This window comes from Mauremys mutica, chromosome 8, assembly GCF_020497125.1.
Source record: "Mauremys mutica isolate MM-2020 ecotype Southern chromosome 8, ASM2049712v1, whole genome shotgun sequence".
In the NCBI taxonomy this organism is placed as follows: domain Eukaryota; kingdom Metazoa; phylum Chordata; order Testudines; family Geoemydidae; genus Mauremys; species Mauremys mutica.
In genome coordinates, this window is record NC_059079.1 from 70565939 (window position 1) to 70591593 (window position 25655).

At 50.1% G+C, this 25655-nt stretch overlaps 1 protein-coding gene across 2 annotated transcripts in view; it reads left to right on the forward strand.

The window, feature by feature from the left end:
• Positions 1–1685: 1685 nt before the first annotated feature.
• Positions 1686–25655, forward strand: part of PCDH12 (protocadherin 12) — a 40392-nt gene continuing 16422 nt past the window's right edge. The window contains exons 1-4 of one of the 2 annotated variants that reach the window (XM_045028806.1): positions 1686–1742; positions 4238–7006; positions 7593–7687; positions 17472–17623. In XM_045028806.1, coding sequence (XP_044884741.1) covers positions 4256–7006; positions 7593–7687; positions 17472–17623 — 2998 coding nt within the window. In that variant the 5' untranslated portion in view covers positions 1686–1742; positions 4238–4255. Of the gene's footprint in view, positions 1743–3887; positions 7007–7592; positions 7688–17471; positions 17624–25655 lie in introns of those variants that run through there. The other variant, XM_045028805.1, reaches the window with a different exon arrangement.

Here is a 25655-nt window from a genome sequence, read left to right on the forward strand (position 1 = left end):
AAAATCATGAGTGATGTGGAAAAAGTGAATAAGGAAAAGTAATTTACTTGTTCCCATAATATAAGAACTAGGGGCCACCAAATGAAGTTAACAGGCAACAGGTTTAAAACAAATAAAAGGAAGTTCTTCACACTGTGCACAGTTAACTTGTGGAACTCCTTACCTGAGGAGGTTGTGAAGGCTAGGACCATAACAAGGTTTAAAAGAGAACTGGATAAATTCATGGAGGTTAAGTCCATTAATGGCTATTAGCCAGGATGGGTAAGGAATGGTGTCCTTAGCCTCTGTTTGTCAGAGGGTGGAGATGGATGTCAGGAGAGAGATCACTTGATCATTACCTGTTAGGTTCACTCCCTCTGGGGCACCTGGCATTGGCCACTGTCAGTAGACAGGATACTGGGCTGGATGGACCTTTGGTCTGTCCCAGTACAGCCATTCTTATCGTCTTATGTCCCTACCAACATGGGGACTCCCTGGCGGTACTTCGTCCCAGGCACCACAAGGGCAGGGACTCCCATGTAGATTCAGCCAAGAAAAGATAATTCTAACTTGATTGTTCCTTGATGGGACACTCCTTGGCCACTGGCTCCCTCTATTAGGATATCTACAGGCATGGGATGCAACTTGCCCAGAGCAGGGTGGTTTCTCAAGAAATCCTTTGTCATGGTTGTGACCTGAGACCATGAATCAATTAGAGCCTTGCACAGGATACCATTCACTTCCATAATTTCCTCGTTCAAGGGCCCCACCAGGCCAGGATGCCAGGTTGCAGCTGGTAGAGTACGCTGGGAAGTTGTGCATATTGATGCTACTGGAGGACTTCTCACCAGCTCTACGCCCTTCACCTGCCCCTTGGTGTCAGGCTTTAGCAGTTTAAAGAAGAGGGAACCTCGACTTCCCTGGCCCCATGATGTGGGGCTGAGGGGGTTGACTGTAATTCCGGGCTATGTGGCCTTCTTGTCCACAATGGTGGCATATGAAATGGCCTCTGGTGCCACAGACACTAACATCATGGGTACCATGGGTACTTCTCCATCTACAATGTTGGGGTGTCATCCTCTCTACTGCACCCTGCTGCAGCACTTGTGCCTCCAGTTGTCCCATTCTCTCATGGCTCTGTCTCTGGAGGACAGTCAGTTCTTGGATTAGCCCAGTTAGGTCCTTCACTGCCACTAGCATCACATGATCTGGGGTTCTGCTGAGTTGAGGCACCTTGGGAACAGCCTGCACAGCGTCCTCTGACAGGGCAGGCTCCATGCTGTTTATTCTCTGGGCTGGCATATCCATTGTACCCTCTACGTTCCTCTCCCGGGCCAGCTGACGAAGTTCTCCTTGCAGCTGTCGGAATGTCATGTAGCGAGGCTGCATAGGTGCCAGCCTGTCCCACACTTCTTGCTCCTGGATGCCTCACATGAACCGCTGTGTCAACTTATAGTCCTGATCAGGGAAAGGATGGCCCTCTCGGAGCTTCTCCTCTACTACCCGCAGTAGGGCCTCTAACTTGATGGCATAGGATGAGGTTGTCTCCCTAGGGCATTGGTGTCTCTCATAAAAGTCTGCCCTCTCATAAAAGTCTCTCATAAAAGTGATAAATGGCATTCACTGTCTCTGCACTAAGCTCTTCATTAGCTCGGGCTGGCTCCTGGGACGGCAGGTTAAGGACTAATTTATGCCCCTCCTCCCAGGTATCTGATGAGGGTGGGGAACTTCAAAGGCTCAGGAATGCCAATGGCTGCTAGCAGGTACTGTATATCTTTTATCCAGTCCTCTACGTTTACCCTGCAATCAGCCCCACCACTGAACACAGGAACCCCACGGATTTCATGCTCTGCAGGGAGGTATGGCATTACCGTGTTCCTTCCCAAGATTCCCCCACACACACACACCCCGATACCTTCACCCTGAGTAGCAGGAGTATCCTGGCTACAACACCCATTGGAGGTCTCTATTCTCACTGGCACCAAATCAGGGTCAGGCCAACCCTCCTGGGCTCCAAACTGTGAATCCATACTGTACAGGTTCTCTTCTGTGGCAGCTTCCCTGCTGTATGCAAAAAATTAAACTTCTTCTATCTGAGTCATGGCACCAATAACTAAAAAATGTAGCCCCCTCTCCTGTTCACTGGCTCAGTATGAGGTTATCCAAGATAGGGGAAGCCTGCCTTGTGACTTTTTACACAACTTTGGGAAACCGGGCCTTTGTGTGCTCTGCGTTGTGTGTCAGTGTGTGTTCACCTCAGACCAGACCCACTCAGAAAAACCTCCAGGAACAAGACTTTATTCTGTAAAGAACATAGAACAGGATTACAGTCCAGCACCCTTCCCTCTGCTTTCCTGCTATGTGCTCCCAGCTCAGTCAGTGCTGAGACCTCCTGCTGTAGGGGGCAGAAGGTATATCCTGGCAGGAACCAGGAAGTTCTCCCAACATGCTGCAGTTTGTAGTCCACAACTTGTAGTTCCCAGGGCTGCTGTTGAAGCACACTGGACCTTGGGCTACAGAAGAAAGGATTAGAGTTAAAAATGACCTTGACAAATTAGAGAATTGCTCTAAAATCAACATGATGAAATTCAATAAAGATAAGCAGACTTCACTTAGGAAGGAAAAATCAAATGCACAACTACAAAATGGGGCCTAGATGGTAGAACTGCTGAAAAGGACCTGGGGGCTAAAGTGGATCACAGATTGAATATGAGCCAACAATGTGATGCACTTGCAAAAAAGGCTAATATGACTCTGGGGTGTATTAACAGGAGTGTCATATGTAAGAAACAGGAGGTAACTGTCCTGCTCTACTTGGCACTGGTCAAAGTCACCCAGTGAGTTTATGAAACAGTTAGCAATAGAACCCAACTGTCCTGGTGCCCAGGTAGCATTTGAGATTATGTGCCAGCAGCAAAGGTGAGGGAAAGCAGGTTAATTATTAGTAGTATTACGTACCTGGGATGCCCATGAAACACTTTTAAAAGTATTTAAAGCCAGAGTTCCTGCTCTGAAGAGTTTGCAGTCGAAGTTAACATGACAACAGGAAGAGATAACTCAGGGTTAGATAATGGGGCAGTACTAGGCTGAAGCTGAGGATAAGAGGAGCAAAATCAGCATTCAGAAGTGAGTCCCGTGGGGTGGGGAAACAGTGGGACAGATGTAGTGATGGGCCAAGCATGAGAGAGGGCAGCAGTGGCAATGATGCCTAGGAAGGCTATAAGGGCAGAAGCAGAGGAGGGACAGGAAAGAGTGGGCATTTCAGTGGTGCAGACAGAGGAGTCAACGAGGTAGAAACACCTGGGTTGTGCTAGGGAAACTGCTTGGCAGGATGGGTTTAAGGGGCCAGGGCGAATATGGCAGCAATGGGGCATGGTGAGATGCCTGTCTCAGACTTTGTACACCACCCAGATTTTTCCATGTGTTCATGCCAAAGCATAAATTTTTAACAGTGGTGGGAATTAACTATTGGAACAACTTATCTAGTGACACAGCAATTCTCCATCATTTCCAGTCTTTAAGTCAAGGCTGGATGCCTTTTTAAAAGATCTGCTTGTAGTTCATACAGAACTTATGGGCTTGATGCAGGAATTACTGGCTGAGGTTCTCTGGCCTGTGTTCTGCAAGAGGTCAGACAAGAGTATCATAATTGTTGCATCTGGCCTTAAACTCTATGAATATCCAAACTTTTCCCAGAGCCACATAGCAGCTAACCCCACAAAGCTCACCACTCCTGGGAAGGCATTGTACTGGCACTCTTGTTCCTCCCTTTTCCTGTAGGTGGGGTTTCCCTAGGAAACAGCAGCTGTTCTGCTTCCCAGAGCTGGCAGGCAGCTGACTGGAGTCTGCATTGCCAGAGTCAGCCTGTACTTGCAAAGACTCTTCTCTTTTCCCCCCACACTGAGGTTTTTCAGTCTGGACAACAGCTGGATCTCCTACCTGTTCTTCTAGGCACTGGTGGAGAAGGTGGGGATTTTCTCTCAGTGTAGCTGGACTTGCCTGGGATTTCTGTTCCTCCTTCAGCTGGTAACATACACTGATGGTATCTGGAAATGGGACTGTCCTTGGGTGAATACAGAAATGATTTGCAGGTTCTTTAAGCTTGGTCTGGGTGTGCTAAGTTTTGAGGAAAAAGCCATCTGTCTTGGGGCTGAGCAACAGTGTGGTTGGCTTTCTCAGAAGCATGCTTTTATTGTCACACTTTCTGCTTCAATTCTTGGTGTTGTGCTGGCACTTTTTCCTTTGTATCGATTGCCAGGAGGTGTCCCCCTTTGCTATGCAATACAAAGTGTTAGAAGAAGTGCCAAGTGGAACTGTGATAGGGAAATTATCTGAGGATTTTGGCTGGGAAGAGAGAAGTGAACCAGTAGAGACCTTCCAGCAGCTGCATTTCCCCAAGGAGCTCCCTGTCCGCGTTGGGTCTGGAGATGGTTTGCTTAGCACGGCAGGGCGATTGGACAGAGAGCGGTTATGCAGGCACAATGATCCATGCTTGTTCTCTTTTGATGTTCTGGCTGCCATACACTTGGCTTTAATCCACGTGGAGATTCAGGTCTTGGACATCAATGATCATGCACCCCAATTTCCTAAACCTGAGCTGGAACTAGAAATATCAGAGAGTGCATCTTTACGAACACGGATCCCACTGGACCGAGCTCTTGACCCAGACACTGGCTCCAATGCCCTCTGCTCTTATTCATTATCACCCAGTGACCACTTTGCTTTGGATGTAATTTCTGGATCTGATGGGACTAAACATGCAGAACTTGTAGTTGTTAAAGAAGTGGACAGAGAGCTCCACTCTTGTTTTGATCTAGTATTGACTGCCTTTGATCATGGAGACTCACCAAAATCAGGCACAACCTTACTTAGGGTAATTGTTTTAGACTCCAATGATAACAGCCCTATGTTTGCAGAGAGTTCTTTGACAGTGGAAATCTGGGAAGATGCTTTGCCTGGGACAATTCTTATAAACCTTACAGCCACTGACCCTGATCAAGGTCCCAATGGGGAGATAGAATACTCACTCAGTAAACATGCTTCACTGGAGGTGTTGAACATGTTCAGCATTGAAGCCAAGACAGGCAGTGTAGTTCTGAGACGCCCACTGGACTATGAAGAAAACCATACCTATGAAGTAGATGTGCAAGCCAGGGATCTTGGAGCCAACCCTATCCCAGCACACTGCAAGATCCTCATCAAGGTCCTGGATGTCAACGACAATGCCCCAGATGTGCACATCACTTGGGCTGCCCAGGTGCCAGTGCTATCTGAAGCTCTTCCTAAGGACAGCTTTGTTGCTCTGGTGACAGTAAGTGATCCCGATTCTGGAAACAATGGTCAGGTGCATTGTTACCTTAGTCAAGGACTTGAGCATTTCAAATTGAAAAGAACCAACAGATACACTTATATGCTGTTGACCAATGCCATTTTGGACAGGGAGAGGTGGGCAGAATATAACCTGATGTTAATGGTCCAGGACAATGGGAATCACTCCTTAGCTGTGAGGAAACACCTCACTATATGCATCAGCGATGTCAATGACAACCCACCATTGTTTGAAAGAATTACATATGATGTCACCATTGCTGAGAACAATGTGCCTCCATCCTACCTGATTACTGTCAAGGCTCACGATGCTGACTTAGATTTTAATGGAAAAGTCAGTTATAGCATCCAGGATTTCCTTGTTTCAGACTTGGTCTCTATTGATTCAAAAACTGGTGAAATCTTTGCGCTCAGAGCTTTTGATTATGAACAAATGACAAGTCTGGAATTCCTGGTGACAGCAGAAGATGGGGGTCACCCCAAACTTGTGTCAAATGTTTCTGTTAGGGTTAGTCTGCTTGATAGGAATGATAATTCCCCTGTGATCGTGCAGCCAGTGCTGGTGGGAGGCAAAGCAAGGATCATTGTTCTAGTCAATCCACAGACCGGATGCCTGTGGCTATCCTTAGGGAACGACAGCCCCCAAGGTACAGCAATAACCACCATGACACCAACACTGAGATCAAACGTTTCCCTGCTATTCACCATAGCTGCCAGGGATGCAGATTCTGGCATGAATGGGGCCCTCCAGTATGATATTCTGAGTGGGAATGATACCAGTTTGTTTCTCATTGATCCACTGTCAGGGCAGGTGTTTATCAACAGCAGCAATGCCAGCAGCCTCATTGGCAGTGAATGGGAAATGGAGGTGTTGGTAAGGGATCAAGGGAACTCACCGCTGCATGCAAAAGCCCTTGTGCAGTTAAGTTTCAGAAATCATCTTGACCAGCTGACAAACTCAGCCCAGGAGGCTCAGATGCTGAGCCCATCCATGGTGACTGTTATCTGCCTAGCTGTGCTATTAGGCACTTTTCTTCTTATTTTGGCTTTAATCGTGTCTATATGCAAAAGAGAGAAGAAAGATAACATGGCCTACAACTGCAGGGAAGCAGAACATGCCCACAGACATCAGCAGCTCAAGAAGCCCCACAAACACATTCAGAAAACAGACATATATTTAGTCCCTGTACTCAGAAACAGGCAAGCTGTGCAGAGTGAGACTGAGCAAGTTCGGTCCTGTGAAGAAGCTTTGCTGAAGGAAAGTGCCTGGGATAACCCACTGCAGACTTCATTTCATTTAACCCCAACACTGTACAGGACCCTTAGAAACCAGAAAGGTCCAGCTGAACAGAAAGATGCCTTCAATCTCCCTGCAATACAGTGCAGATCCTTCCACCCACACAGGCTAAGAAATGCATCAAAAGAGAGCTCAAGCCTTCAAGATGCACAAACCCATTCCAAAAGCTTAGAGAACCCACAGCTGGAGCTTTTGGGAGATCAGAATTGTGACCTCTCACTGCCAACTACTCATCCCTCAGACATGACTCTGAAGAGACAGAGAATTGCTGAGCCAGATGTGAGGCCCAGGGAAGCCCATCCCCACCAGCACCTCCTGAGAAGCCTAGTGAGGCTGTCTATGGTGGCACTTGCAGAACAGGACCCCATGGGAGAACTTGCTATGGAGTCACCTCCTGTTCAGGTAGGTGCTGCCTCTCAGCTGTATTAGATTGAAGGGCCACATTATCCCTCACAGTCTCCTGTGAATCTCTGGGCATGTAGAGGGCACACTGAGGGAAGAATTTAACCTGTCCTATCTGGGTAAATGTTCCCAAGTTTCAACCTGGAGCCAGTCTCTCCCCACCCTGCACAGAGGGCAGACCAATTTTGGAGAGTGCTGGGACATGTCAGGGGCTCAGTGGAGCAGTCACGGCACCAAAATCCCCTCCCCCTGACTGAGTTCAGCACTGCAGGGACAGGCCAGGAGGGCTGGGTCAGAGGGCGAGATGACTGTCACACAGAGAGGGTGTGATGCCAGTTTGTTTTCCCCAAGTGTAAGAGTGGTCAAATATAGTCTGTGCTGCGAAGGGAGTGAGAGGCAGCAGGCATTGGGGCTTGAGGCTGGGGGGGCTGCTTGCTCACTCTTTGGTTTCAGTCTCCAAGTGGGAATGCCAAACCATATGCAAGAGAAGGAAACACTATAAAGCGCCAGCACAGTGAGAACATCCTGACAGGAAGCATCCTGAGTGGTGACTGCATGCAATCAACAGACTCTTCCTGTCTTACAGCAAATCTCTCAGCTGCTGTCTCTGCTGCACCAAGGCCAGTTCCAGCCCAAACCAAATCACAGGGGAAACAAATACACAGCCAAGAATGGCAGCAGGTAAGATTCATACACAGCTAGTCCCCCTGCCTGCTTCTCCCCAGCCCCTGCCAGGAGAAGTCAGCTCCAAATGTCTCAAAAGAGAAGATCTTCATGCTAAGAGGGCTCCTTGGAGCCTCAGGGTGCCTGCTTGGCCACAGGCCTGTGTGCTGCCTCCCTGCTCTGTGTACCTGAATTTGGAGATGAGAGGGATGAGGGTGACAGGGCTGGACTCACTCTGACTTTGCCAGGGACCCAGGCCACAGCCCCATGCATGCTGGCTCGTCCCTCGGGCCCTGCTCTCATGTGATCCTGCCTGTAGCCTTGATTTGGGCACTAACACTGCTGCACTTCTTCCTTCTCCCCACATGAGCTGCTGTGGGTCAGCACCCATTGGCATGGCTAGGACTAAGACAGTGGCTGGATGGAAGAGAGAGAACATGGTCATGGGGGTACAGGAGAGCCCACTGAGAGGGAGGGAGGATCCAAAGGGGAACTGGGAGGAGACAACCCAAAGCCTGCAGTAGCAGCATCCACACCCAGGGAAGGGGCCTTGGTGAGAAGAGCAGCTGGCAGAGAGAAGTGAAAGGGGGGGCAGAGCAGGAAACTCTGGGCTAGTGGGGGAGAAAGAGAAGCCCCAAAGGAGGAGATGAGGAGAACAGAGACTGAGAGGGATGGGGGGAAAAGGGAGAGAGACCCTGAGAAGTATTTGGGAGGGGAAAAGAGACTATCAGAGGTATGCAGGAGAGGAGAGAATGTGGGAGGGATTGGGGGAGGGAGAGAGACTGAGAGAGAGATTGGGAGAGGGAGACTGTGAGGTGCCGGAGGGGATGAAGGATGTGGTCTCTGGGAGGGAGTTGGAGTGTGGGGTGCAGGCTCTGGGCTGGGGCAGGGGGTTGGGGTGTGGGAGGGGGTGAGCAGTGTGGGCTCCAGCCGGGCGGTGCTTACCTCGGGCAGCTCCCGAAAGCAACTGGCACATCCCTTTGGCAGTGGCTCCTAGGCAGAGGGGGCTGGGGATCTCCGCACACTGCCCCTGCCCACAGTCACCACCCCCACAGGTCCCATAGGCCACAGTTCCTGGCCAATGGGAACTGCAGAGTTGGTGCTCAGGGCAGGGGCAGCACATTGAGACCTCCTGGCCCCCACACTCCCCGCTTGAGCCACAGGGATGTACAGGCTGCTTCCGGGAGTGGTGCAGAGCTAGGGCAGGCAGGGAGCCTGCCTTAGCCCCACTGCGTCACCAGACTTTTAGGGCCTAAAATCTCCTGGTTTGGCTTCAGTAGCCTCTGGACATAGACCCTGATTCTGGGAGACTCCCAGTAAAACCAGGAGGGTTGGCAACCCTAATACTGAGAGGGATGGGGGAAGGAGTGTGAGAATGTAATCAAGTCACCTCTCAATCATCTTTTAGACAAACTAAGCCGATAGAGCTCTGTCAGTCTCTCACTGTCTGGCATTTTCTGTAGCCCTCGAATAATTTTTGTGGCTCTTTTCTGTAACCTCTTCAATTTTTCAACATTGTTTTTACAATGTGGCCACCATAATGGCAGACAGTCCAGTGCTGGTCCACCAGTGCCATATGCAGGCATCAAATCTTTGAGGGGACTGGGCGGGAGGGAGTCCTCTCTGCCATGTCTTCTAGGTCATCTGCCTTCACTTCTGCAGCCTCTTGGCCCATGCCTGCACACTGCCATCCCCACTTGCCTTTCTTTAGCAAGTTCTTCACCTTAAACCCAAACCCAGCTCTGCCTCACCACATCCACTCCACTTCCCTTGCCCACTTCCCCAGTGAATCCAGCTGTCTCTCCCATGCTCTTCCCCACCCCTTGAGCCCCTAACCTCCTTTCTATCAAATCCCACCTCTCCCACGAAGTCTGAAATCAAACACCCTTGGGTTAATCTATACTAGGGATCAACACTGCATTAGAACATAAGTGAGGAGTTGGTAGCATTGCCGGCAACATAGGCAAGGTCAAGTGAGGTCAGCACTGTCACTTGTACCTAGGTACAACATCAAGGTGTGCCATGGCCTGTTGACATGATGCTGCGCGCGATTGCCCCACCTATGCTGCCTGCAAGGCAGGGGCCTGCCATGTCCTAGCACAGGGTCATGTTCTAGTTAATACAAACCCAGAAAACAGTCGTGTGTGTGTGTCAGACCTCCAGAGTCTCCTATGTGTTTGTGGTATTTGTATCCTTGACTGTGGGCTCCCTAAGGCAGGGTCTGGACTGTGCCCTGTTCTGTTCCCAGCTCACTGTTGGCACTTAATAAATAATAACAATATTCTGGGTTTGTGTGACTGTACACAGGAGGGCAATCTCTTCAATGATTTCTCATCAAGCCTGAGACATGTTGCCACCTGCCCTGCCTCTGCCCCTAGGGTTGCCAACTTTCTACTCACACAAAACTGAACACCCTTGCCCCACCCCTCCCCCGCCCCTCCTCCAAAGACTCGCCCCTTCTCTAAACCTTCTCCAAGGTCCTGCCCCCGCTCACTCCACTCACCCCCTCCCTCTGTTGCTTGCTCTCCCCACCCTCACTCACTCGCTCATTTTCACCAGACTGGCTCAGGGGGTTGGGGGTGCGGGAGGGGGTGAGAGCTCTGGCTGGAGGTGGGGACTCTGAGGTGGGGCCAGAAATGAAGAGTTCAGGGTGTGAGAGGGGGCTCCAGGCTGAGGCAGTGGGTTGGGATGCGGGAGAGTGTGAGGGCTCCGACTTGGGGTGTGGACTCTGAGGTGGGGCCAGGGATGAGGGGTTTGAGGTGAAAGAAAGGGCTCCAGACTGGGGGTGGAGCTGAGGAGTTCAGAGTATTGGAGCGGGGGGGGCTCAGGCAGGGGCTTGGAGTGTGGGAGGGAGTAGGGCTGTAGGGTGTGGGTTCTGGACTGGGCCAGAAATGAGGGGTTCAGGGTGCATGAGGAGGCTGGGGAAGGGGGTTGAGGTGTGGGGTGTGTGAGGGCTATGGCTGGGGATGAGGCTTGGGGTGCACGAGGGGGCTCTGCTGGGACCAAGGGGTTTGGAAGGTGGGAGGAGGATCAGGGCTGGGGCAAGGGGTTGGGGCATGTGGGGTGTAGGCTCTGGACAGTGCTTACCTCAAGCAGCTCCCAGAAGCAGTGGGATGTTCCCCCTCCAGCTCCTACACAGAGCAGCCAGGTGGCTCTGCGCGCTGCCCTGTCTGCAGGTGCCACCCCTGCAGCTCCCATTGGCTGAAGTTCCAGTGCTTGGCCTGGGGGCAGCGTGCGGAGTTCCAGTGCTTGGTCTGGGGGCTGCTCCTATGCATAGGAGCCAGAAGAGGGACATTCCATTGCTTCCGAGAGCTGTGTGGAGCCAAGGCAGGCAGGGAGCCTACCTTAGCTCTGCTGCGCTGTCGACAAGACTTTTAACGGTCCAGTCAGCAGTGCTGACTGGAGCCACCAGGGTCCTTTTTCGACCGGGTGTTCTGGTCCAGAACTGGACACCTGGCAATCCTACCTGCCTTAGGGTTGTCAATTTTCTACTCACACAAAACCGAACACCCATGCCCTGCCCCCTGCCCCACCTCTCCTCTGAGGCCCCATCCATGCCCTGCCCCTTCTCCAAGGCCCTGCCCACGATCACTCCATCCCTCGTCCCTCTGTCACTTGCTCTCCCCACCCTCACTCACTCACTCATTTTCACCGGGCTGATTCAGGGGGCTGGGGTGCGGGAGAGGGTGAGGGTCTGGCTGGGGATGCAGGCTCTGGGGTAGGGTCAGAAATGAGGATTTCAGAGTGCGGGAGGGGGCTTCAGGCTGAGGCAGTGGGTTGGGATGCGAGAGGGGGTGAGGGCTCTGGCTGAGGCCAGATCTATAGAGTGGGGCCAGGTATCAGGAATTTGGGGTGTAGGAGGGTCCTCTGAGCTGGGGTCGAGGGGTTTGGAGGGTAGGAGGTGGATCAGAGCTGGGGCAGGAGCATGGGGGTGGCTCAGGGTTGCAGGCTACAGGCGGTGCTTAACTCAAGCAGGTCCTGAAGCAGCAGCATGTCCCCTCTCCGGCTCCTATGTGGACGCACAACCAGGCAGCTCTGCACACTGCCCGTCTGCAGGCACTGCCCCTGAAGCTCCCATTGGCCTGGGTGCCCAGACAATTGGAGCTGCGGGGGTGGCGCTTGGGGCAGGGGTAGCGTGCATAGCCCCCTGGTTCAACCTATGTGTAGGAGCCAGAGCGGGGACATGCCGGCTGCTTCCCAGGAGCCGCACAGTCCAGAGACTAGCAGGGAGCTTGCCAGCCCTGCTGCATGGCGCTGGCAACCAGACAGTCAACAGCCTGGTCAGAAGTGCTGACCGGAGCTGCCAGGATCCCTTTTCAACTGGATGTTCCGGTTGATAACCGGACACCTGGTAATCCTAACCTGCCCGCCAGTGCACAGGGGACCTAGAGTCAGCCCCTTACTGCATACAATCCAACATACTGTGGCTCCAGGGAGTGCTGCGAGTGGCCAGACCACCACGCTGGCCCTTCCAGGTCCCCAGTATGAGCAGAGGGTACAGAGACAAGGGACCTTCAAAGGAACACAAAGGAGCTGGGTCTGCAGACAAGGCTGGGAAGTACATGAGCAAAGAGCAGTGAAGGGAAGCTAGATCCTCATTTGACAAGGGTGGTGGGTAAGGTGGAGGAAGGAGGGTGCCTGGCTGAGGAGTAGACAGAGGGAAGAGTAGGCTAGGCGTGCCAGAAAAGCCTGGGGGGCGGGCAAGGAGGGGCAAGCAATAATTTTTAAAACTGAGAGGGCTAAGCCTTAAGTGGTGGGAAGCAAGGGGTGGGTGGGCTAGGGAGTGGAGAGGAGCTAATGGCAGGGGTTTGTTACAGGAGTGAGTGGGTGAGATTCTGTGGCCTGCATTGTGCAGGAGGTCAGACTAGATGATCATAATGGTCCCTTCTGACCTTGAAGTCTATGAGTCTATGTCTGCTGTACTGCCCAGGTAGGTTGGAGACTGTGGGAATCAGCTAACACAGCCCAGGTGACGTGACAGCCAGTGGTGGATTTAGAGTTAGTGGGACCCCCTGGCCCTGTGCTCAGCTTCATTTTTGCAGCCCCTCCTTGGGACCCAGCCAAGAAAAAGAACATTCTCACTTATCTCTCTCCACCCCTGTTTTTTCATTCTTTTTTCTTCATCCTCCTCCTATAAGTAATCGCAAGTAAATGAAAATAAAGTGAGATACCTTGATTGTTCTTGTAGTCTAACTTATTTTTCCACAGACCACTTGAAAATCGCAGAGAGTCTCAACAGACCACTTAATAATTTTTCCAAATATTATAAAAAATGTTGGGGTGCAGGGTCTGGCCAGGAGCTAGGGTGAGGGAGGGGGCTCAGGGTTGGGGCAGGAGGGTGGGGTGTGGAGCGCTTACCTGGGGCAGCTCCTGTTTGGCACGAGGGGTGCAGGTAGGAATGCAGGGGGGGCAGGAGCTCACTTTTGGTGCTCAGGATGGGGGTGGGGTTGTGAGGGGGTTCAGGAGTCAGGGCATGGGGTGGGGGCACTGGGTATGTGTACGGGGTGCAGGAGTCAGGGCAGGGGGCTGGGGGTGTGTGAGGGGGTGCAGGGGTCAGGGTGGACAGGGGCTGGAGGTGTGTGAGGGGGTTGCAGGGGTTGGAGCAGAGGGCTAAGTGTGTGTGAGGGGTGCAGAGGGCAGTGTGTGGGGAGTGCAGGGGGCTGGACAGGGGGCTGGGTGTGCGTGAGGGGGTGCAGGGGTCAGGGCAGGGGGCTGGGCGTGTGGGGGGGGATGCAGGAGTCAGGGCAGGGGGCTGGTGGTGTGTGAGGGGGTGCAGGGGTCAGGGCAGGGGGCTGGGGATGTGTGAGGGGGTGCAGGGGTCAGGGTAGGAAAAGGGCTGCGGGTGTATGAGGGGGGTGCAGGGGTCAGGGTGGGCAGAGGGCTGTGGGTATGGTCTGGGGTCATGGGAGTGGTCACGGCAGGGGGCAGGAGGGGGTATGCCCCAGTTCCAGCCCCTTCCCCAAGGCCCCGCTCCTGCCTCTTCTCCTCCTCCTCCCTGGAGCAGCGAGCGTGCTGAGGCTCCGCTCTCCCCTCTCCCTTCTGCTGGCAAGCAGCTGATCCAGCTGATCGGCGGTGGGGGCAGGGGAAACGAAAGAGGCGGGGGAGGAGCTTGGCTGCCAGCAGAGCCTGCCCTGCTGCAGCAGGAGCTGGCAGCACTAAGCTTCTGCCCCCATGGGGGGGAGGCGGAAAAGAGTGGGCCAGGCCAGGGCCCCTTTGGACCGTGGGCCTGGTGCCATGGTAAATCCAGTACTGGTCTGGGTGAGGAGGCTATGAAACTTGGAGAGGAGGGCAGTTTGTTACACAGGGGCTGCAGAGGCAGTCTGTGCTCCTGCTGCCTTTCCTGCACCTCAACAATACGCTGGAGAATATCAGTTTGATCTTCTAGTAGCCTCCGCATTGCATCCTGCCTCCTCTCATCATGCTGATGCCACCTATCATCTTGATCCCACCACATGTCCTCGCATTCATTTTGTGCTTTCCTGCACTCTGACATTGTCTGCGTCCATGCATTTGGCTGGGCTCTTTCAGTGAGGGAGGACTGCATGAGCTCAGAGAACATTTCATCGCGAGTGCGTTTTTTTTGCCTTCTAATCTTCGCTAGCCTCTGGGACAGAGATGATACGGAGAGTGTTGAAACATTTGCAGCTGCAGCAGGAAAAAAAAGGGAGAGATGTCTTTAAAAAGACATATTTTAGAGAACAATGGGTAGACTCTTTCACAGTGAACCAAGCTGTTAACATTACATAGCACGTGTGCTTTCTTTACAAGGTCGCGTTTTGCCTCTTATATTGAGGGCCTGCCGGTTTGGTGTGAGAGATCACACACGCAGGGCCGGCGGGCAACAGAATTCGGCTTGCAGGCAGCCATGGTAAGCCACAGTCTTTTGGCTTCTTTAACCTTCATTGGTTCCAAACAGCAGCGCCCTCATTTCACATACCAAGCACCCGTTGGGTTGGCTATTTAAAATGGGTTGGCCATTTAAAAGGAGGGGCTGCGGTTTTCGGGTTAACGTGCAGCATAAACCCAACTAACCCCCCATCCCTCCACACACACACTCTGAGATGATTGCTTCACCCCTCCCCGCACCGTGTGGCTAACAGGCTTTGGGAGTACATCCAGGAGAGCTTCATTGAGATGTCCCTGGAGGATTTCCGCTCCATCCACATACACGTTAACAGACTTTTCCAGTAGCTGTACTGGCCGCAAATGCATCCCAAGTCTTCAGAGCAAATTAATCATTAAACACACTTGCTTTTAAACCATGTATTATATTTACAAAGGTACACTCACCAGAGGTCCCTTCTCCACCTTCTAGGTCTGGAAGCCCGCCTTTGGTGGGTTGGGAGGGTACTAGATCCAGGGTAAAAAACAATTCCTAGTAGTTGGGGGAAACGGTTTCTCTACTTGCTTGCTGTGCGCTATCTTCAACCTCTTTCTCCTCATCATTTTCCTTGTCCCCAAAATCCACATCCCTGTTGCATGAGAATCCATTGATGGAGTCCATGCACAGGGCTGGGGTAGTTGTAGCACCCCCTAGAATGGCATGCAGCTCATCATAGAAGCGGCATGTCTGGGGCTCTGACCTGGAGTGGCCGTTTACCTCTCTGGCTCTTTGGTAGGCTTGCCTGAGCTCCTTACATTTTACGCGTCACTGCTGCGGGTCCCTGTTATAGCCTCTGTCCTTCATGCCCTTGGAGATTTTTTCATATGTTTTGGCATTTCGTCTTTTGGAATGGAGTTCTGATAGCAAGGATTCCTCTCCCCATACAGCGATCAGATCCAGTACCTCCTGTTTGGTCCATGCTGGAGCTCTTTTACGATTCGGGACTCCATGGTTACCTGTGCTGATGAGATCTGCATGGTCACCTCTGAGCTCGCCACGCTGGTCAAACAGGAAATGAAATTCAAAAGTTTGTGGGGCTTTTCCTGTCTACCTGGCCAGTGCATCTGAGTTGAGAGTGCTGTCCAGAGCAGTCACAATGGAGCACTCTGGGATAGCTCCCGGAGGCCAATATTGTTGAATTGCGTCCACAATACCCCAAATTCGACCCAGCAAGGTCGATTTCAACACTAATCCCCTTGTCGGGGAAGAGTACAGAAATCGATTTTAAGAGCCCTTTAAGTCGACAAAAATGGCTTAGTCGTGTGGACAGGTGCAGGGTTAAATCAATCTAACACTGTTAAATTTGACCTAAACTCGTAGTGTAGACCAGGGCTTAGAGTCTCCCAGATCCTCAGTGGTGTTTAGCACCTAACTCCCATTGATTTCAGTGGGAGTTAGGAGCTGAAATACCTGTGAAGGTCTGGGCCTTGGTCCCTTCTCCATAGGGATTTGGAGAAGAGGAAGCAGGAAAAACTGAGTACACTGGCACGGGGGAGCGACACTAGGGCAGAAAGGAGGGATGAAGACTGACTGAGTGCTTGTCTACATGGGGAAATTTTCTGGCATAAGTATACTGTGATAATTCTACTGGTCTAAGTCACCATGTGGACATGTATTAGGGAAAGAGGACCTTCTATGGTTTAGCTCATACTGCTTCCAAAGCGACAAGAGCCTAACCAGAAAAAGGCTGTCCAATGGTGGTAAATACCCCTAAGATCTGAGAGGGAAAGGGCACTGAGAGTGAACAAACTGAGGGAGTGAGGGTCAGAGGGGCCCCCTGTAATAAATACCAAGCTTTGCCTTCCTGCATGCAGCACCTGAATTGGGGAAACTCTACGGCACAGGCAGCTGACACTGGAGTAGTATTTCTGGACAGAGGGTCAGGGACCTGTCCTGCACCACCCAGAAAGTGAGTGACAGAGCCCAGGGCCTCCTGGCTGCCCACCCTCCAGCCAACATTTTGAAGGGACTAGGAGGGGATTGGAGAGGCTGCTTTCAGTCACTCAGGTTTCTCTGAAATGGTCGGCTTTCAGGAGGACACTTCCCAGACTCAGTCTCTTTCTACAGTTTAAGCAAAACACCTCCAAGAGTTTTAAAAGAGCTGGTCAATTAATGTTGATTTTCAGTATGTCTTGAAACCTTGGGAAAGTTTCAGAAGACTGGAAGAAAGCTAATGTTGTGCCAATGTTTAAAAAGCATAAAAAAAAGGACCTGGTCAATATAGGCTTGCCAGTCTGACATTAATCCCAGGCAAGATAATGGAATGGCTAGTACAGGTCTTGATTAACAAAGAATTGAAGGAGAGTAATATAATTAATGCCAATCAATACAAGTTTATGGAAAATAGGTGCTGTCAAACAAATGATGAGATTACAAATTTGGTTGATAAAGGTAGTAGTGTGGATGTAATATACTTAGACTTTTGTAAGGCATTTGACTTGGTACCCCATGACTAGGGTCCTACCAAATTCATGGCCGTGAAATCTGGTCTTCCCACATGAAATATGGTCTTGTGCTTGTCCAGCTAGAAATATATTGTTAAGTTGGAAATCAATAGCAAAAAGCGCAAACTCTGTACTCAAATTCCGTACATGTCACAAGTATGCAGGGCTGCAGAAGTGTACAAAATTCTATTGTATTATTTAAGGAAAAGCCTGTGACCATGTAATTCCAGCTGATAGAGATGAGGGGGAAGATGTGTGCTGAGAGGAAGAGGGGTGAGAGAAACTAATGGAAACAGGAAGCACCAATAATGGACTTCAAAACAATCAAGATGTGACAGTAGCACAGCAGCTCTGCTCCCCCAGGGCCTGTTTTTCTGGGAAGAGGCAAACCATAAAGAGATGAGGTGGGGGGGACATGGAGATTGGTCCCTGGAAAAGGGCAGCATCAATGCTCTGGATTTGGTTTCCTTTGCAGGAGTGCAGGGCTGAATGCTGATTGCTTCACTATAAAGGACAGTGGTCAAGGAGAGAGTGAGGCAGATGACGGGGATTCAGAAAATGGACTCAATCTTTCCATAGACCAGCTGGTGGGAGAAGAACTCGAGAGCCTTCTAGAGCCCCATGCAGGTGAGATCACTATGCTCTGTATGGCACCAGAAAGAACCTGCTCCATCCTCACAGAAGACCTTCTTTGCACCAGTGTGGGGCTGCCTGGGAAGGGGACTCTGATTGTCTGAAACCACAATCTAAGTAGCTGGTGTTATATCCTTGGGGCAGCCGGTGTAGGAAGCAATCACTTGAGGCCAGAGAGCAGGCAGCTAACCAAAACCTCCATTTTATTTACATATATACAGAGAGCACCTCAGCCGGTTGAAACCGGTTGAGCTAGCCCATAATAATCTAACTCAGTTGCCATAGCAACAAAACCATGACAACCAAATACACAACATATTCCTCCCCCCCTAATAAGAACATCCCCTAAATAAAACACACACTAGACTAGAGAAGGAGGGTAGACTGCCTCCATTCCCGGCTAAACCCTGGGGATTATTTTGCCCCATAACCGTGGGTTCGCCCTAGCTAAAGGTCCAGCCGATGAGGAGGCCTTCTGTCTCTAGGTGGATTACGGCGAACTACTGGTGTTATTGCACCCGAAAGCACTAGAGGCTCAGGGTCCGCAGCACGAACAGGTGAGGAGGTGGTATCAGCTCATGCTGGGCAAAGGGGTATCTCAGCCGCCGGCAGTAATGGAGGAGAACAGTCAGAAACAGGTGACTCGTGATTCGATCCCTCACCAGAAGAGGTGAAATCAGACCCCTCAACTGCAGATGGGTCCTGAGGACTGGCATGACCTGGCAACAGCTGATCTACATGTCGCCGCCAGGTAAGATTCCCTGCAGTCCGGACTGTGTAGGAAACAGGTCCTGTTTGAGTGATGACTGTGGCCGGAACCCATTTAGCTCTGGAAGTATAATTCCGAGCCAAAACTGGCTGTCCCGGGCTAAAGGTTCGGTCTTTTGCTCTGGGTGCCCGTCTGATGACTTGATATTGCTGCTGATGTTGCACAATTTGTCGGGGTTCAGAAGGTTTCAGCAGATCAAAGCAAGTGCGCAGCTGTCGTCCCATCATTAGAAAGGCCGGAGATGCGTGGGTCGTAGCATGAGGTGTGTTTCTGTAGGAAAGTAAAAAGGTATCCAGACGCTTTTGAATGGAGTATTGTCCCCTTGCTGATTTCAAAGCGTTTTTCATTGTCTGCACAAATCTTTCAGCTAATCCGTTGGTGGACGGATGATATGGTGCTGACGTGATGTAGTGTATCCCATTTGCTTTCATAAAATTTTGAAACTCCTGAGAAACGAACTGCGGTCCGTTGTCGCTCACAAGTTGTTCTGGCAGACCAAAACGACTAAAGAGTCCTCGTAGTTTTTGGATAGTACTCTCTGCAGAAGTGGACTGCATTATAGAGACTTCTGGCCATTTAGAATGGGCATCTATTGCCACCAAGAACATGCTTCCTTCAAGGGGGCCAGCAAAGTCAACGTGAATACGTTGCCACGGGTTTTCAGGCCAGTCCCATGGGTGTAGGGGTGCCCACTGGGGTGCATTCCTCACACCCTGACATGACATACAAGCTTTTGCCTTCTCTTCAATAGCGCTGTCCAGTCCAGGCCACCAAAAATAGCTTCGTGCAATTTCCTTCATGCGCACTATTCCACAGTGACCGGAATGTAGCTGTTCTAACATCTGTGATCTCAGTGGTGGTGGAATAATGACACGTCTCCCCCACAACAAACAACCAGATTGGACCGATAACTCCGTCCGCTTGGACATGTAGGGAACAAGGTCGGATGAGACCGGAGAGGTTTGTCGAGATGTTCCATGCATCACCAGGTCCATAACGTGGGACAATACTGGGTCAACGCGAGTTGCCTTCTTTATCTGAGTAGCAGTGATGGGTGTATTCTCTACCTGTTCAAAGTAGAAGATTTCCTTGTGGGCACTATCTTGGTGTTTGACCGGCAAAGGCAACCTTGAGAGGCCATCTGCATTGCCGTGTAGAGTGGATTTCCGATATTTGATTTCATATGTGTGTGCTGAAAGTACCAATGCCCAACGTTCCATACGACTAGCAGCTAATGGGGGAATGCCTGTGTAAGGTCCAAAAATTGATGTCAGAGGTCGATGGTCTGTGAGAAGAGTAAACTTTCGCCCAAACAGGTACTGATGAAACTTCCGAATTCCAAAAACAATTCCTAATGCCTCACGTTCGATTTGGGCGTAGTTAGTTTCTGCTTTGCTTAGAGTGCGTGAAGCAAAAGCAATAGGTCTCTCTTCTCCTGAAGGCATAATATGTGACACGACTGCTCCCACTCCATAAGGGGAGGCATCGCAGGCCAATTGCAGTGGTAAGGATGGATCAAAGTGTGTTAGAACTTCAGAATTTAGCAATGCATCCTTAGCTTTGTTAAACGCAACATCACAGGCTTCAGTCCACTTCCAGGCCTTGTTCTGCCCAAGGAGCTCATGAAGTGGTTTTAGCAGTGTGGCTAACTGTGAGATGAACTTTCCATAATAGTTCAGGAGTCCTAGAAACGAGCGCAGCTGGCTTACATTTCGAGGTGGGGGAGCCTCCACAATAGCTTTAACTTTTGCAGGGGCCTTATGAAGACCTGCAGAATCAATGATATGTCCCAAATATTCAACAGAGGGCTTGAAGAATTCACACTTGTCTTTGCGAACTCGTAGGCCATACTCTTCCAGTCTTTGTAGGGTAGCCTCTAAATTCTTTAAGTGATCCTCTTCATTTCTTCCAGTGACCAGGATATCATCCAGATAGCACTGAACTCCTGACAAGCCACACAAGATCTGGTCCATACCCCTCTGGAACAGGGCGGGAGCAGATGTTATTCCGAAGGGTAGACGACAGTATCGATAAAGCCCCTTATGAGTCACAATAGTCAACAGCTCTTGGGACTTTTCATCAACGTGCATCTGTAAATATGCTTGACTCAGATCAATCTTACTGAACTTTTGTCCCCCAGCCAGGCCTGCGAAGAGGTCATCGATGCGGGGAAGCGGGTATTGCTCTGCACACAACACTGGGTTGACAGTGACTTTAAAATCACCGCAAATCCGGAGAGAGCCATCTTTCTTCACGATTGGAACGATAGGAGTGGCCCATGAGCTATGGGTAACTGGTATTAGGACTCCATTGGTGACCAGGCGCTCCAGGTCTGCTTCAACTTTTGGCCTGATGGCATATGGCACAGTTCGGGCTTTCAGATATTTTGGTGGACTGCCAGGTTTAATGTTCAATGTCACAGTGATTCCCTTCATACTTCCCAAATCATCTCCAAAAACAGCAGCATGTTTCCTTAGTATAGGGGTTAGACTGGTTTCTTCTTTAGTCATCCGGTGCACTTCTGCCCAGTTCAGTTCAGTTGAATCTTCCCAAGCCAAGACCTACCCATTAAGGCTGGGTAGTTACCTCTCACCACAAACAGTGGCAATTTAGCCACCTGTCCATTGAGCTCCACCTTAACATCAATAGTGCCCAGCATAGGCACAGCTTCTCCCGTATACGTCTTCAGAACAGTTTTTGTTGCCTTAAGCGGAAGATGCTGTAGCTTTTCTTTATACACAGTCTCGGAGATCAGTGAGACGGCTGCACCGGTGTCCAGTTCCATGCGTATACGTTTGCCATCCAATAACGGGGTTAACCAGTATTCATGTGAGCCCATTGCCAAAGACAAAACATGCAGTGGCACTTCCTCTTGCGATGAGGTGTCACCTTGATCATCCTGGGTCTGCTCTAGGGTATGCAGGGTTCTTCTTTTTGTCGGCCAGACCACAGGCCTCTTTTTCTTTTGTTTACAGGCACACTCAATGTGTCCCTTTTTGCCACAGTGTCGACACACCAGGTCCTTACACCAGCATTCTGATGCCTGGTGACCCGGCTTACCACAGCGGTAACATTCTTGACTCTGCACAGTTTTGTGGGTCAGTTCTTGTGACACTTTTTGCACCCTAGGGGGTGCACCGATGTATTGTGCCTCCCTTGTAGCCAGTACCATGGAGACAGCAATATCAACAGCCTTCTGTAAGGTAAGCTGAGCCTCTGTCAGTAGGCGCTTCCGTATAGCTTCACTGTACAGGCCACACACTAACCTGTCACGCAGGGCATCATGTAATTTCTTTAAATTCACAGTGTTCTGCTAGCTTTTTTAAAATGGCTACAAATTGTACAACTGTTTCATCTTCCTTTTGGTCTCTTTTGTGGAACCTATATCTTTCAGCAATTACCAGTGGTTTTGGGGAGAAATGAGACCCCAGGATTTCCACAATGTCACTGTAAGATTTAGTCTCAGGCTTAACAGGGTGTAGTAAGCTGCGTAGCAGAGAGTAGGTTTTAGCCCCTATAACAGTTAAGAATATTGGCACCTTCTTTGCTTCTGTAATGTCATTTGCAATACCAAAAAGCTCAAAACGCTCAGTATACACATGCCACTGCTCTGTATTCTCATCAAAAGGCTCCAGGGGCCTGGTCAGACTAGCCATGATTTTTAGTTTCACTTTCACAGTCAGTGCAACAAGCAGCTTTTTTGTTTGTTTGTTCTTTACCTTAACTTCTACTTCCTTCTGTTACTGGAGCAGCACCGGAGTCTCACCCTCGTCGCCAGTGTTATATCCTTGGGGCAGCCGGTGTAGGAAGCAATCACTTGAGGCCAGAGAGCAGGCAGCTAACCAAAACCTCCATTTTATTTACATATATACAGAGAGCACCTCAGCCGGTTGAAACCGGTTGAGCTAGCCCATAATAATCTAACTCAGTTGCCATAGCAACAAAACCATGACAACCAAATACACAACAGCTGGTTGGGCTTTTTTGATGATGACACTGCTGAGATCAGGAAACTGAGAGCTCTGGCTGCCCAGGGAGTTGGGAAGCTCTGGCAGCTGAGGGAGCAGACTGAAAATTTCCATTTTGGTTTTCCCAAAACCAAACACTTTTTTCTTCTGTGAGAAATGGTGAATTTTTGACCTTTTGTTCCAGTGTGGGACAATTTCCCCCCTCCCCTATTATTCCATTTTTTTCATAGGAGGGAAAGTCTTTTTCCTGCTTGTTCTAGTGGTGCTCTTCCAAGCTCCTCCCACAAAATAACCTTCACACACATGAATCACCACAGTGGGATATGTCTCATATTAAATTGTGCAGATATTCAGAATAGGATTGTCCTGCTCCCAGGCTCTGTTGGCTTTTCTTAGTGGGGCTTGAACATGGCCATATGCTTGATTGTGCTGGGCTCCTTGAGTGGAGGGAGAAACTGATGAGCAGTAAATTGTGCAGCTGCTGTGATTTTCCCTCTTCCTCCTTACATGAGAAAGGGTTAATTATGTTATCTTGTAAATTATCATTATAGGACACATTCCTTAACCTCTCATTGAGCCCCTCCCCCCCCCAAGAACTATTGTTCCAGGCTGTCTGCAGATTCAAGTGTACATCCTGTCTCCCATTTCTTTTTGCAATGCCCTTTCCCCTGCAGTCTCTGTCTAGCAGGGTCTGTATGAAACAGGCTTCTTCTTCTGCATTGTGGACCTTGCGCTGCCTTTCTCTCTCTTCCCTGTCCCCTTTGACTCTGACTGCCTCTCCAGGCTGCAGCTCAGGGTGGGGCCTTGCTGAACTGTGCTTGTCAGAACAATCTGCCTATTCCTCAGGCAGGTTCATCATCTTACAGAATCTGGTCAGGGTCTGTCCATGTAGGAACAAATCCCACTCTGTTCTGGGAGCTGCTGCTATTTGCCTACCAGCATCAGTGAGTCTGAGTTAAGCTGATGCACTCAGAGTTGCTCTGTAAATGGATGAAGCTAAGAATGGATTTTCCTCAGCTGTCGGCACAGTCACTTGCTTGAGGATGGGATGACTGGAAACCATATCTTTGCATGGAAGCATAGCAGTCTGGTTGGATCAGGCATACGTTTGCCTGTTCCCTTTCCCACAGTAGGAATGTTGCCCCAGGCCTGGTCACCAGGCTTATAAGTATATCTGAGCACTGCGCCATCTCAATAGCACTCTGCTGTGGATCTCATCTTCTCAGATAAATCCTAAGTACAGTGCTCTCTGGAATGTTTTAAAAGAGCTCCTGGTTCCTGACCCCAAGTCACATCCCCCTGCTAACTTATATATGCTTCTAGCAAACAGATTGGCTGATACTGCAGGTGACTGAGCTAGTGACAATAAGTCCCCCAGGAGGATAGTAATAGGAAATAACCAGCTGGGGCCTCAGAAGGCTCCAAGGGAGTTTGGCACCCAACTGCCCAGGGCTCCTGTGGGATTGCCAGCCCACATTTCTCAAGGACAGTCTGTCTCACAGGCATTCACTCCTATTTGCTCCTCTCTTACTAAAGCTCTGTAAACATATCTAGCTTCCCTCCCCCTGGCATGCATACCAAGTGCACACCATCGCCTAATCTTCCTCCCTCTGAGCTCAGTGCTGATGCTTTCACTCCACCCAGATTGTGGGCTGATAAAAGTTGAACCACTCAGGAGCAGCAAACAGGCTTGTAGTGAGGAGCTATCAATGTCTCCCAGAGTTCCTCTGACACTACGTCATGATAGATGGAGCCATGGTCCATGCTACATAGGAAGGGTGTATGAAAGAAAATGACTATGATGACAGTCCTACAGAGGCTTTGCCACAGCACGAGTGGAACTTCATGCGGACAGACATATCTAGTGGTCAAATATACTGCAAGTAGCCATCATTCCATGGGGGAGGAGAAAGTCTAAATAATCCAAGGAACTATATGGAAAAGTCTTACAAAACTGATGGGGTTCTATAAAACTGGGAAAGGGACCAAGAGAAGTTACTGCATGGAGAATAGCATATTTTCTATAGGGATTTGGACCCAGCCTATAGAATTTTATAGCAAGAATTCTCCATTCAATTCCATAAGGTGTTTAAACATACTGTAGAAAGGCTACAATTTGTATTACATTCTACAGCACTTTTCCCAAAACGGGAGGCGGGGCTGGGGGAGAAAAAAAATTAAAATGAAATCTATTCCAAGTCCTTGCACATCTCCCCACCCCCTCCTCCCCCAGCAACATAGGGAGCCATAAGGCAGTAGCTAAGCCCCTGGCTAACACTCCTAGCATAGGCACTTCCCCAATGGTGTAGAACTGGAGCAGCTGTCTTGATGCCCTCCCCGCAGCAGAGGGGTTACCCCAGGGGCAGAAGGAGCATGGCAAAGCACCATTGCACAAAGGTTATTCTGATGAAGCAGCCGCTAGGGTTTTTCCATTCATTATAAATGCCTGCAGCCCTGAGGTTGTTCTAATTCACTCCAGGAGCTGGGCAGGGCTCTAGAAAATTCCAGGACATAGCATGACATCAAGGCACTTATTGCTCCTTACTCCATTCCTATACTGAACGGAGGTGAGTAGGGTTGAGAATTATTTCTGCTAGTCTCTCTTCTCTGTTCATGGGAGCTGCTCCCCACAATGGCAGATGCTGTATAAATCTCCACAACATTGTTTCTTTAAAGAAGTTTTGAATAAATTGAATGAACTCAGAACAACAAGCCCCGGCAAGGGAAACCTATAAGAACTATAGACTATCGGAACTGCATTAGGGCAAAAGGCAGAAAGGCACCAGAGAAGCACTAAATAGCTGGTTGTTCTCACCTTAGCAGGGTTTATTGTTACAAGAGCAAATTGACTTTATAGAGCACAGAGAAGGCTGCCATGGTGGGCAGGTGTCTTTACAAAGGCTGTTTGGAAAATAAGAAGGAAAGACAGTTTACACTGAATTGCTCTTACTCTATCCAGATAGAGACCCACAGGAAACAATTTTCACTGATCCAGAGTTTTTCAAGTCCCGAAGGGACCATTCTGCTCATCCAGTCTGAGCTCTTGCAGAGACAGGCCAGAGAATGTCACCCAATGACTCCTGCACCGAGACATCCAATCTTGATTTACAGACCCCAAGTCAGAGAGAATCCACCACAACCCTTGGTGAGTTGTTGAACATAAGAACATAAGAACAGCCATATTGGGTCAGACCAAAGGTCCATCTAGCCCAGTATCCTGTCTTCTGACAGTGGCCGATGCCAATTTCCAGAGGGAATGAACAGAAAGGTAATCATCAAGTGATCCATC